This window comes from Natrix helvetica (assembly GCF_964273705.1).
Source record: "Natrix helvetica genome assembly, chromosome: 2".
Taxonomy (NCBI): domain Eukaryota; kingdom Metazoa; phylum Chordata; class Lepidosauria; order Squamata; family Natricidae; genus Natrix; species Natrix helvetica.
Window position 1 is genome coordinate 228,149,146 of NC_138552.1, and position 14,593 is coordinate 228,163,738.

Here is a 14,593-nt window from a genome sequence, read left to right on the forward strand (position 1 = left end):
GCATGTCCCATCCTTGGACTCTCCAAGCAGCGCTATGGAGAATGACCGTTGTCTTACCTGAACGGTCGTTCTCATGGCGCTGCGGAGAGTACAAGACCCACCCAGGGTGATTGTTTAGCTCCGAGATTGTATCTTTACACAGGTGTGAGCTGAGGACGTCTTCGTCGGACAAGACCTCGTTTTTAAAACTGAGCCAGAAGAGGCAAAGGAGGCGTGGCCAGAGGGGAAAAATCTACTCAGTCCATGGGCAAACAGGCTGTGTTAACCCATCCTTGTACTCTCCGCAGCGCCATGAGAACGACCGTTCAGGTAAGACAACGGTCATTCCAAGGTTAATAAAATGAGGACCTAGATTGTTGGGGACAATATGTTGACATTTGTAAACTGCTCAGAAAGTGCTGTGAAGCACTGTGGAGCGTTATGTAAGTCTAAGCACTCATTATTGCTAAAGCACAAACTCTTTTGCAACATATTAAAAAGTTGAATATCAAATATTTTGATAGCATCAACTCAGCAATTTTTAAAGGCACTTGGAACAATTCTTTTCACTAGCTTTGAATACATGATAGAATTGTGCTGTTGTGATCCTCAAAAGTAGACAATTTCACAAAATAGAGAGTACCAGTCATCTCCCTTTTATTTTGGGAGTTCTCAATTTCCTTGATTAGAATGACCTTACTGGGTGGAGCCATTTAATTGGAAAAGGAAAACATCATAGTGTTTGGCTAAAATGGTGATTTGTTCCCCATTACTTATAAATAGTACTTGCAAAAGTTTGTGTTAAAAGGTTCTAGAAATGCAAATTGAAAGCTAACATTAAAATATCAACTTGTTTGTAATACAGACAGTAAGTGAAGTACATTAAGATATTAAGTTCAACATTAATTTTATATGAATTGCAGTGCAATTTAACTACTGTTGTAAGGTTTATGCAGAACAAATGAATAGTCCATATTAAAATGATTAATACATTTATAAAATCTGAGGATGTTAATAATTTCAACATTTATATTAACTTAAATTTATGAGTTTAACTGTTAACAATTAATACACAGAATTATTTATAGAACTTTATTTCTGAAGACTTTTTTTTCTCAGTTCAGTTAAGCCACTGCATTTTTCTTCTTTTGCCATTTGATATAATGTCTTAGTTTGAATTATTAATCTAGAAGCCCTATAGCTCATGTTAGTTTATGAAAGCTTAGTTTATCATTTGAATGTCACCAATATAGCTCAATCCTAACTACAGATTGAAAGAACAGACATGAGTTGTCCTTCCCTCCTTTGTCTTTATATATTTCTTGGTTTATTTTGTATTTATAGCAATAGCACTGACATAATATACAGCTTCAAAGTGCATTACAACACTCTCTAAACGGTTTACAGAGTCAGCCTATTGTCCTCAATAATCTGGGTCCTCATTTTATTGACCTTGGAAGGATGGCAGGCTGAGTCAACCTTCAGATGGTCAGGATCGAATTCTTGGCAGTGGGCAGAGTCAGCCTTCAATACTGCATTCTAATCACTATAGTAGTTGTAGCTAGTACTTATTTATCTTAATATTTGAATTAGCAATGCTCGCTTTTCAGCAAGAAGCAGAAACTAAATGATTAACACTATTTGCAGTATGTTTTCTCTTGATTTCTCTTGATTTATAAAAAAACAGAATATATGTCCTGGTGATCTCACTAGTGAGAGTTTAATTGACTCTCCTTGATGTTTAACTTGAAGTCCTCAACAAATTTTTCCCATATACCTTCTAAAGCAAAAATACAGGCTACTTGCTTCTGAATTGGAGGATCATATAGGTTAAATCACAGAATGGATTTAAAATAAGTATAATCATCATTGGACTCATCAGTAACTTGCCTAACTAATTTAATTTAATAATCATATAATATGCTGGTATATTAACAGGTTTTAATGCTAAAATTTATGTTTAGAAGTAAATACATTAAATTGTTTTGTTGGCTTAATTTCTCTAATCTTGATTTTAGCGATGATTTGCTAGAAGATTCAGACAGTGAGGAGCATTCCAGATCTGAATCAGTGACTGGTAGGCATATAATATTTATTATGAAATAGAAATAACATTACTTGCAATTATTTACAATGCTTTTGTCAATAAAGAGTAAGGATTACATATCTTGCTATTAGTCTTAATACTTTGATTTAGAATTAAGAAATAAAGAAACCTGTTTTTTAACATAAACAGGGCACAGGGAATGAGTTCAGTGAAAGTGTGCCACATAATCCTTTTTCTTCTGCTCCTCCCTGCAATCTTTTCAACAAAGAAGGGGCAGCTCCCAAATCAAGATCCTTTTTAAGGGCTGTCTGATTAAGAATAATGTCTTCATACTTTATTTCTGAGGACAAAATGTATTTGAAACCCTTAAATCTTTTTGGAGATGGGGGATAGATCATTTTGATTGCCCCCTATTTTCCTTCAAGGTTAGATCTCTACCACTGATGCTGAAAATATGCATAGGTTTCCTCTTATTTCCATTTTAGGCGTTGGATATTTTATATTTCTCTTTAGCAGTATAGAAATTATACCTGTTTGTGTGGTTATCTTATATTAATACATTATGCAAATGTCTTATACCATATTTTAAATGCATTTCTCTACCTGGTAATTTACTTCTATTCTGTAAATTTTTTAGGTGTCAGACATTGACATGACAAAACATATTTTTGCCATCCTCAAGCTTAGGCAAGCTACAATTACCTGGTTTGGATAAAATAGAAATATTTGAAGATATCATTAGATGTTGGTTTGCGTATGTGTGTGTGTGTGTGTGTGTGTCAATAAATAAAATAAATAAATAAAATGTAAAGATTTACAAAAACATAATTGTACTATGGATAAGATCTGGTTTTTTTTTAACATTGTATGTTTTATCTTTAAGGACACACATCACAAAAGGAAACCATGGAGGTCAGCCTTGATGTAACTGCTCTCAGCATTCTTCAGCAGCCGGAGAAACTTCAGTGGGAAATAGTTGCAAACGTACTTGAAGACACAGTGAAAGATTTAGAAGAACTTGGGGCAAACCCTTGCCTGACTAACTGTAAAAGTGAAAAGATGAAGGAAAAGCATCTGGAACACCACAACATTCCCTTTCCTTGTTTGTTAGCTGGAGGTTTATTAACATACAAATCGCCTGCTACGTCTCCTGTTAGTAGTAATTCTCAGAGATCACTGGATGATTTAAGCAGGACTCAAGCTGGTAGTATATCAGACCTGGGATCAACTGACAATGAATCCTGTACTAATTCAGAACTGAATTCTCCTCTGGTAAGGAGGACTTCACCTATATTACTGCTTTACAGCATTAAGGAATCTGATGAAAAAGCAGGAAAAATCTTTTCACAGATGAACAATATCATGAGTAAAAGTTTACATGATGATGGTTTTACAGTCCCACAAATCATAGAGATGGAGCTGGATAGCCAGGAGCAATTGCTGTTGCAAGATCCTCCTGTGACATACATTCAGCAGTTTGCAGACGCAACAGCCAGCCTAACTTCTCCGGACTCTGAGAAGTGGAACTCAATGGTTCCCAAACCTGGAACTTTGGTTCAGTGCCTAAGACTGCCAAAGTTTGCAGAGGAGGAGAATTTTTGTGTAGATTCAATCACTCCTTGTGCAGATGGAGTTCATTTATTAATAGGACTGCGGACATGTCCTGTTGAATCCCTGAGTGCAATAAATCAAGTAGAGGCCTTGAATAATTTAAATAAATTAAACTCGGCACTATGTAATAGAAGGAAAGGAGAAATAGAATCTAACCTTACGGTAGTGAATGGTGCAAATATCAGTATGATCCAGCATGACTCACCAGCAGACGTACAGACGCCCTTAATAATCCAGCCAGAACAACGAAGTGCTAGTGGTGGTTATCTAGTGCTTTATAAAATGAACTATGCCACTAGGATTGTGACGCTAGAAGAGGAACCTATAAAAATTCAGCATATCAAAGACCCCCAGGATACCATTACCTCATTGATTTTGCTCCCACCAGACATATTGGATAATAGAGAAGATGACTGTGAGGAACCTACAGAGGAAATACAATTAACTTCTAAGAATGGCAGCGAGAGAGAAAAAAGATCGGAAATCTCTGCTCTTGGGCATCTAGTAATAACCACTCAGGGAGGCTATGTTAAAATATTAGATCTTTCAAACTTTGAAATCCTGGCCAAAGTGGAGCCACCTAAAAAGGAAGGTACTGAAGAATCAGACAAATTTGTCTCAGTAATATACTGCTCAGGCACTGATAGACTCTGTGCATGCACTAGAGGTAAGATTTTCGCTTGCTTTTCTTTTTAAAAATGCTTCCTTTTTTGTATGTTTCTCTGTTTATACCATGGGATGTCAACTAGGAAAGAAAAGTCAAAATGGTATCCATGACAATCTTATCTGCCCTCTTGTTTGTTTGTCATCCATAACTTCCACACATATATATGAGTGGAAGGGCTTCAGTCTCGCAGTCACAGCTATTGTCCTGATCTTTAAGAGCCTTCTCTTCTTTATGTTTTTATTTAAATTTAAAATGTTATTTTGTACTATTATCTATTTCAGAATAAAAACCTAAATTATTTTATGGGGAAAATTAAGGTGAAAAAAATGGTGAAAATAAGACTTTACTTAATATAGAACAAAATAATAATGCAAAACACACAAGTATCTCTCTCACACACATGAGACAAAAATAGTATTAAGATTGAAGAGAATTTTTTTCCTGAACTAACCAAGTTTGTAAAAATTTGTTTTTGAAATCTTTTTAAGACGTTTACTAATAATACATTGTTGTCTTAGTTTGCACGTACTATTTCCAATACCTTTAAAACTTTACATTTCTGATCAAAGGTAATGATTGTTACCATGATATTTTGCTGCTGTTGTTTTTAAATCTGTTGCCAGCCATTTTCAGTCAGTTTCTCATAAGAAGCAAAATCAAATTTAAATTTTCCACCCAGCAGAGCCCAGGTATGTCTAACAACTGCTTTCAGTGCTGGAAATATAACCAAATTCCTACTTTAATTAGTGACCAAGATTTCCAAAATTACAAGAACACTAAATCAAACTTTTAAGCCATGCTCACATATTCAATATTAAGTCCATTCCAATGCATAATTGAGGTTAATAGATAAGCCCAGTGATACTGGTTAAAATGAAGAAGATAAAAACTACTATTGTCATAAGAGTAACACACTTTTAACCAAAAATCCTGGCTATTTAATTCATTCATAAAATATTAACTATTAATTTAGCAATATGATTAAAATAAAAATCTGTTTATTTTTATGACATTTTTTCCCCACAGACCTAAAGGGCATTATTGTCTTCTTATCTGTTTTCATCTGGATATTTTTTTAACATTTTTAAAACAATCTTATCAACTAAACTGTATGTTTTCCTGGAAATAATAATCTCTGGGTAATAAATAACTGGGCAATAAACAAAACAATAATAGTTTAACCATTAGCTATATTTGACTTCTAATTAATTTTATTTTATGAAATCTTTGCAACTTTTACAAATTTAGATAGAGAGCAGTGGTGTTCATTGAAAAACCCTGAATGTTATTTGCATATAACAATAGCTTCCCTTTAGATTCAGCTAGCATATTCCATTAATTTCACAAGTTTGTCTTGTAAACCATGCCAAGGGTTCCAACACCAGATTGAAAATTAAATGTAATAAAGGACAACTTTAATAAATTCCATGTTGTATTAGTTGAGTGAGCTTGTTATTGTGGTTTTTCTATGTCTATGTAAGTCTGTGGTTACAGTATAACATTTGAGTTTTAGAAACCTTAATTGTAGTTTGCTGTTTATTATTTATTATTATTATTATTCAGTTGGTTGTAATCCTGTCTTCACCACCCTGAGGTGTGATTTGGCCTTTCAAAATGTCATTTTATGAATAATATCCTAGATTTCCTAAAAAAAATTAAGGATGCAGCCAATTCCTCTGAGTGTACATCTAAAATTATTGGAAGATTTAAGATATTTCCAAAAAAATAGTCTGTTTGCCTGCTATGTCTAAAAAAATGAAAATTAATTCCACTATAATTGGTATGCATTGTTCCCAAGGAATTTTTTATTAGAGTTATTATTTTACTTCATTGTAAATATGTCATTTGAGAAAACAATGATTTTCCAGATTATTCCCATTATATTTGTTTTACTTGTTTTAAGAAATAGTCTACGTCCAATTGAACTAATTCCATTTTAGTTTGTGTTGCCTATTCTTTCAATGTTGTTTTAGTTTTAAATCAATAATAGTAATTAATGGCTGCAATTGTTATCTCTTATGAAAAAAAGGCTTGGAATATACCACAAACTATATACAAGTTAGCACAATCTCTCTTATTTAAGGGAAGAAATGTTTGTTCCATAAATTCCAAATTTTCCAACAGGGAAGCAGCTGGACATATGAGTCTGCTAAGCTAAAGGATCCCATTGTCAAATCTTCAGCTCATAATTTTACTTATATGAATTTTTCAAACCTTAAAGTTTGTTCTTTCTTAATTCTTCATGAAGCCTTATGTAGATTTATTGCATAGCGTATCTCTGGGATCAGAGAAATAATCTCTTTTTCTTGTGGTTGACTTGAAAAAAAAATCAATTAAATTTTGTTTGTCTTTTTAATAAATCTCTTAAAGATTTGAAGACCTTTCTTTTTTGTAACATAGCAGGATTAATATCATGAAAAAGTAACATTTTATCTTCACCCCAATTTATCTTTTTAAGTTCACAAGCTTTTTGCATTTTTTTCTTTTATCTACTATTTACAAATCTTGCTACTATATATTTCTTGTTTTTTGCATTTCATTGAACTCCGATGAGTCTAAGGATGTATTCTTCATCTATTTGAAAGCTATAAATCTGGTAGTTTGTTGTTCAAGTTTGAGATAAGATCTCCATTTAAATTAGTATTTTCTATTTTTTCCCTTTCCTGATACCTTTAGGTCTCAAATTAATTATTTTGTTCCAATCCAGTATGTCAGCCAGGTCCAATCTAATGTCAGTAATATCTTTTGAATTTTTCCAATATGAAGCTCATTATTCATACACCATCATAGGGTTTTTGTGCTGTCCCGCTCACTCTCCCTCACACACACACACACACACACAACGGTGATTTAGTGCCCAGTTAGTGCCCTAACAAATCTAATAAATTCAAATTCAATTCAATTTAGCTAATAGTAGTTGAAAGCTTTATTTTTTTTAACTATTAAAGAAAATCTAATGCTTATAGAGCATCTCACTGCAAACAGGATGATTTCTAACAAAAAGAAAAACTACCAGATATATATTAAAAATAAATATAGAAAAGAAGACAGAATAAAATAGAAAGTAAACCAACTTAGAGAATGATAGTACTGTATTGTGAAAAATTAAAGGAAGTGAATAACAGGAAATGACCAGTACTGGAAGGACTATTCCGCTCATATTTGTCATCTTTCCTTATTTTGAATGGAAACCTAACAAAGGTTTTCTGAACATGATTTTAAAATCTGAGCATGTTATTTTAAGGAACATTCCTCAATTTATTCCTAAATTGTTTATTATCTTTATTATATTTTTGATACTTTATCACCACACTGATTTGGGACTGGAAGTAGACTGTAAATTATAAAATATAGAATAGATTATAATCTGTATAGATTATATATTCTTGCTATCATGTTGTTCTATGTTGAACTGGTTTTAATTTTCTAGTTCCTTTACCAAGTCAGCTCTGGATGTAAGGATTGTTAAAAGCTAGCAAAAGCTAGAAGAAGTCATCCTAGCAATAAGGAATCTAACAGCAAACTTAACTCTGATGCATTTTAAGATTGTGTTAAATTCCACTTAGAGGGACAGCAAGTATCCCTCCGTATAGATTTATTTTCATCTTTTAGATCATTATTATTTTAATGTGTTTCTTCTGGATACCCAGTGGCTCATCTGAAATTATTAGAAAATAGAGGTGGAGCTAGGTATCATATTTTGTTGATATCTCAGAATGTACCTCTGCATAACTCTCCAAGTGTTTTATATAGATATTAAGTAGATTAGGAGAAAAACTATCATCTGCTAACCTGAAGGAATGAATGTCCAAGGAAATGAACAACAGTTCTTAAGCATCATGAGAACAATGAAACTGCTGCCAGTGGTATTCCAAGAACAGCTCATCAAAACTCAAGGGAGTCAGAAGAATCACGATTCCTCCATTTAATAAAGAAAGATCATCCCATCAGGAAAAGACCGTTGGCTTACCTGAACGGTCGTTCTCTGGGCGCTGCGGGAGAGTCCAAGCATGGGTTAACACAGCCTAACTGCCCTAGGACTGACTGAGTTTTTTCCTTGACCACGCCCCTTTGCCTCTGGCAGGTCAGTTTTAAAAACAAAAGGTTCAATAGGACGTCTTCAACCAGTCTCTGCAGATTTCTAGTTCTGGATTCTCGAACCCTGGGTGGGTTTGGACTCTCCCGCAGCGCCCAGAGAACGACCGTTCAGGTAAGCCAACGGTCTTTCTCCTGTGCGCTGCTTGGAGAATCCAAGCATGGGACATACCCAAGCTATTGTGTCCCAGGGCGGGTCGAGTCATTGTCCTTTGTAGCCTCCACAACCCTTTGTAATATATGTCTTCCAAAGGAGGCTTCTGCCGAGGCAAAGGTGTCGATCTTATAGTTCTTGATGAACGCCGTGGGCGAGGCCCACGTGGCCGCTCTGCAAATGTCTATGATAGATGCCTGGGTCGCCCATGCAGCTGAAGTTGCGGCGCTTCTCGTTGAGTGCGCGGTTACTCTGCGTGGTGCAGTCTTGCCTTGTGCCTCATAGGCCAGCTTGATGCAAGCCCTCAGCCAACGTCCAATTGTGTGGGACGAAACCTTGCGACCAAGGGACCCAGGGTGGAAGGAAACAAAAAGGGATTCGGAACGCCGAAATTCCTTTGATCGTTTGATGTAAATTTTGACTGTCCTTCTTACATCTAATTTATGCCAGATTTTTTCCTTCTGATGTACTGGATTTGGACAAAAATTAGGAAGGATCACTTCCTGGGCTCTATGAAATTGAGTATTCATCTTTGGGATGAAAGATGGATCAAGTCTCAGAATGATTCTGTCAGTATGAATAATGTACAGGTCCTCCCTCACAGACAGCGCAGCCAATTCAGAAATTCTGCGAGCCGATGTTATAGCTATGAGGAAGGCCGTCTTAATAGTCAGATGATGGAGGCTTGCCTTCCTGAGAGGTTCGAAGGGAGCCCCCGTTAAGGCCTTCAGGACATATGGCAAATCCCAGGAGGGATATCGATGAACCACCTGAGGAGAGATGTTCATCGCCCCCTTGAGGAAGCTCTTTACTTGTGGGTGCTGACTAAGTGATCTGGCAGATTTACAGGTAAGAATGGTGGATAGTGCCGCCACCTGCCTCTTGAGCGTGTTGGGCGCGAGGCCCTTGTCCAGACCCTCTTGGAGAAATTCCAGCAAATTTGGCACTGAAGCTGAAATGTCCTGCACACCCTTGTCCTGACACCAAGATGAAAAAGCGTTCCACGTATATTCGTATATCCTAGTAGTGGAAGGTCTCCTGGACGCTTGAATAGTTCTGATGACCTTGTCTGAAAACCTCTGCTTCCTCAGGAGTTCCCCCTCAAGTGCCAAACGGCTAGTTGTAGCCACTGGGGATCTGGATGCTTGATGTGACCTTGGCTGAGGGAGATCTGCTCCTGAGGAATCCTCCACGGTCTTTGGATGGAGAGGCTGACAAGGTCCGCATACCAGGACCTCCTGGGCCAGTGAGGGGCCACTAGGATTAGATCGGCCTTTTCTGACAGTAATTTGGTCACTACTTGGGGTATGAGAGGAAGCGGTGGGAACGCGTACAGGAGTCCTGAGGGCCAAGTGCTCCTCAGCGCATCCGTCCCCTCCGCTAAGGGCGAGTGATATCGAGTGAAGAAGCGGGGCAGATGTGTGTTGGTGCTTGTTGCAAACAGGTCTACTTGCGGTTTGCCGAACTTCTCCACGATCTGAGAGAAGATGTCCGGATGCAGCCGCCATTCTGAGTGGTCTATCGTCTGCCGACTCAGCCAATCCGCTTCTTGGTTGCTCGTCTCCGATATGTGGTCCGCTGTTATGGACTCCAGATGTCGCTCCGCCCATCTGCCCAATAGTTCCGCCTCCTGCATGAGATTTTTGGAGTGCGTGCCTCCCTGCCTGTTGATGTGGGCCTTTGTGGCAACATTGTCTGTTAACAACAGTACATGATGGCCCACAATCTGAGACGCAAAATGACGTAGAGCGAGGCGAGCGGCCCTCAGTTCTAGCCAGTTTATGCTGTGGGCCGCCTCCCTCTGTGTCCATTTGCCTTGCGCAATATGTCCCTGGCAGTGCGCTCCCCATCCCTGTAGGCTGGCATCTGTTGTTACAACCAGCCTTTCGGGCTCCTTGAAGAGGCACCCTTTCCTGACCGCCGCTGTGCTCCACCAATTGAAGGAGCGAAGTACTTTTGGCGGTAGTTTCACGCGTCTTAGCGAGTTGCTGTCCCTTGATCTCTGCATTGGCAGAAGGAACCATTGCAGCTCCCTTGCGTGAAGCCGTGCCCAGGGAACTACCTTTAGGCAGGAGATCATGATGCCCAGGAGCTGGGATAGTTGTAAAATCGGCACTGACCTGGGACTTTTGCATAGACGAAGTTTGTTCTGAAGGTTCGCCATCCTGTCTGGAGACAGAAATACCTGGCAGGAGTCGGAGTCGATTATGGCGCCGAGATGTTGGATTCGGGTGGTCGGTTCTAGGTGACTCTTCTGCAGGTTCACTGAAAACCCGTGGTGTTGTAGAGTCCGTATGGTCACCTGAACGTCCCTTCGGGCCTGATTCTGGTTGGAAGAATGAATTATTATGTCGTCTAGATAACACTCTAGTCGAATCGGTCGATTTCGGAGGTGGGCCGCCACCACTGCCAAGATTTTGGTGAAGGTCCTGGGGGCAGACGAGAGGCCGAATGGCAGGGCCCTGTATTGATAGTGCCTCCCGTCGTAGTGGAACCTCAGGAACCTTCTGTGGGCAGGGTGAATGGGGACATGGAGGTAAGCTTCCTTCAAATCTATCGATGTGAGGAGATCCCCCTGTCGAGTGCAAGCCAGGATGGAGTGGAGGGACTGCATCTTGAACCTTTTGTATGCCAGATGCTGATTTAGGCACTTTAGATCCAAGATGGCCCTCCACCCCCCTGAGTTCTTTGGGACTAGAAAGAGGATGGAATAATATCCTCGTTTTTTCTGTTCCTTGGGAACAGGTTCTATGGCCCTGATTTCGAGCAGATGGAGGATCTCCTTCTGCATGAGTTCTTTCTTTTGGGGATTCTTGGGGATGGGACAACGAATAAATTTTTGTTGAGGGAAGGATAAAAATTCCAGCACTAGGCCCTTCCTGATCGTGTTGAGGACCCAAGTGTCCGATGTTATCTCCTCCCACCTGTCGGCGTAAATCTGGAGCCGACCCCCTATGGGAGGATTCCTGTGATGGTCACTTCCCCCTACGAAACTGTCGGGAATTGGATCCCCCACGAAATGGCTTCCGAAAGGAATGCTGTTGTTGCTGCCTTCCTCTGGACCCGTAATTTGTTCTGTCCTGCCCCCTGTCTCCTGTCTGGGGAAATGGTCTCTGATAAGAAGAATTAGAGCCGGAAGCTTGAAAGTTATCCTGCGCTCTAAAGGGCTGTCTCCTGAATGAACCGGAACCCTTACGTTCGGCTTTCTTCAGGGTGGCCGGGAGAATTTTGCGTTTGTCCTTTGTTTCTATGACAAACTTCTCCAAGGCCTCCCTGAAGAGTTGCCCTCCCTTAAATGGGGCGGAAGCAAGCTTCCATTTGGCTTTCATATCAGCCTGCCAGTGGCGGAGCCACAGCAGGTGACGTGATGTCACATTGGATGCCAAGGCCCTAGATGCGAATTTGGCCGCATTGAGAGAGGCATCCGCTGAGTACTCTACGGCGGTTATTATCTTATTGATGTCATGCCGCCATCTAGAACCCGCTGAGGGAGGTTTGGACCTGAGTTGTCTTAGCCAAAGAAGAGAAGCCCTGGTGAAGAATGATGCCGAGGTGGATGCTCTAATGGCCCAGGCAGCCGCCTGGTGTGTCTTGTGGCACGCCTTCTCTGAGCGTTTGTCCTCGGCCTTGAGCCCTTCGAGTAAATCTGCTGGAAGATTAGAAGTAGAAGTTAGAGAGACCACCGGGGCATCCACCTCAGGCAACTTCAGCACCTCATCCATTTTGTCTTCTACAGCGTAGAGGGATTTGTCCCCCCCGCTGGGATTGGTCAGGGTACCAGGTTGGACCCACTGCCTTTGGACTACGTCCAGGAATAAGTCCGGAACAGGAATCAGTTCCTGGGTTGGTGAAGGTTCCTGGAATAAACCTTCCTTGTGGTCCTTAGTGGGAGGAGGGGTGGCTGAGGCACTCTTGGGAGTGGGCCCAAGTTCAGTGGTTGCTATGGCCTTGTGAAGGATGGATTTAAACAGGGATGGTTTGAATAACCCTGTAAAGGCCGGTTTATCAGGAGGAAGATCCTCATCCTCCGATAATTCGAAATCATCTATTTCCCCCTCCTCTAATCCTGTGTCCTCCATGGCAATAGATGTGCCAGGCGAAGCAGGGGCTTGGTCTCCTATAGGAGCAGGGGTTGCCCTGGCTTTAGGAGTGCCAGAAGAACCAGTCTCTTTCTGTTTGAGGCCATCTGCTATTCCTTGGGAGATGGCTTTAGCTATGACCTCCTTCATCTCAGCAGATAATGCGGGACCTTTGTCCTCTTTTGGGCATCCCCCTGGAGCCCTTGGAGGTTCTCCTTTCCTCCCTCTGGAATATATCTTGGTATGGTTCCAATTCCTCCCTAACAGAAGAACTGGGGGAGTCTGGATAGCCCCATGAGGCATCTGGGGAGGAGTCCCTTGAAATCCCCCCAGTTGATGGAGGTGAACCATCCTGGTGGGGAGCGTCCTGATCCTGAACCTTCCCTTGGGGAGAATGGGGCCTTGCCCATGCCCCCTCTTGATCTGTGGACCTGCTGGTTTTCTGGGCCTGCGAGGTATGACCTCTATGGGTTCCCTCCCTACTGGTGGGTAAATCCCCTGAGGCTCGGGAAGGGGATCTATTGGGATTGCCTCTCCCTCCCTTGTTTCCTTTGGGGGGGGCTCCACTCTGGGCCTCTTGGAAGAGGGCCCAGCCTGCACCTCCAAACCTTCATCTGCCATTGTTCTTCAGAAGTCACAGGAAGGCTGGATGCGTCTGGAGGGCACCGCTAGGACGAGCCAGACGGCCACAAAACGTCCGCGGTAGCTGCAATAGGCAAGGGAAGCCCGCCAGCAAAATCCCTGCCTTGGAGTGCGAGACGGCTGTTTTCGAGACGTTCGGCCTTGCCGGAGCCCCGGACAAGGCCTCTCAGTCACTAAAAGTAGCTGCTGCTGCTATTACTGTCGAGGTCTGACCGCGAGGTCTGAAGCTGCTGCCGTTTGAAACTTGAGGCAATTTGGTGCTCTAAAATGGCCGCCGCTGCGCGCGCAGCCTCCGTAACCAAGGCAACCCTCTCCGAAGTGGAAAAAAGGGCGCGAAAGGTCTAAAATGGCCGCCGCTGTTGCCGGGCAGATTTTGGAAGCCGTTAGGACACCCAAAGGGTCCGAAACAGGCTTCCGCGGCTTCGTAGCAAGGATCCGCCAGCGCCAAACAGCTGGTTGTCCCTCGTATCGCTTCCGCTCGCCGGCTGGAGCCGGACAAGCCTCAAGCCTACCTCGTTTGGCTTACTTGCAGCAGACGATGAATATCAGACCTCCTGAGCTGTCAAGAAGGTTTTTAGCTGATGCCAAATTGAGATGGTCAAGAATTCCTTTAAATGCTGATGTGGGGAGTCCAAGCAAAAAGCCTAAACTGGAGAACTCCCTTGCAACAGTCCTATCGGGCGGACTGAGTTTTTAAAACTGACCTGCCAGAGGCAAAGGGGCGTGGTCAAGGAAAAAACTCAGTCAGTCCTAGGGCAGTTAGGCTGTGTTAACCCATGCTTGGACTCTCCAAGCAGCGCACAGGAGAATATTACAGTGCCAAACAACATACTCAAAACCTGATTTGAAGTAAATCTGTCTTGCCCAAGAAAATACAGTCCATTGAAGCACTTTGTCAAAATGAGTTTGTGCGTGCATGTGCTTAATTTGGACTGTTGTGGACTTCCATTTAAATTCTCAACTCTTTCTTTTAGGTGGAGAACTTCATTTTCTCCAGATTGGAGGAACTTGTGATGATGTTGATGAAGCTGATATTCTTGTGGATGCATCTCTGTCTAAAGTGACGGAGCAATTAACAGAAGGCACAAAGCCTTTATCTAATCCTTCAAGTCCAGGCATTACAGGTAAGTCTTCAATTTTACATTCATGTTTTCAGAAGGTATGTTATTGGATTGAAGAAACACAATACAGTACCATTTTAAAGTCATATAAAATGAACAGTATGCTTTTTTTTGTTATTTTGTGCCTACCTGCTGCAAAAATCCTCATCTGTTTTTATGTATGTTACTTTTGCAAAAATGTGTTTTCCAAACTAAAAT

The 14,593-nt window shown here is 41.0% G+C and overlaps 1 protein-coding gene across 7 annotated transcripts in view; it reads left to right on the plus strand.

Moving 5' to 3' along the window:
* BIRC6 (baculoviral IAP repeat containing 6) overlaps positions 1-14,593 on the plus strand; it is a 153,986-nt gene that overhangs the window by 25,517 nt on the left and 113,876 nt on the right. For all 7 annotated transcript variants that reach the window (XM_081943436.1, XM_081943438.1, XM_081943442.1 and 4 more), the window contains exons 9-11: positions 1,998-2,056; positions 2,910-4,304; positions 14,249-14,398. In XM_081943436.1, coding sequence (XP_081799562.1) covers positions 1,998-2,056; positions 2,910-4,304; positions 14,249-14,398 — 1,604 coding nt within the window. The remainder of the gene's footprint in view (positions 1-1,997; positions 2,057-2,909; positions 4,305-14,248; positions 14,399-14,593) is intronic.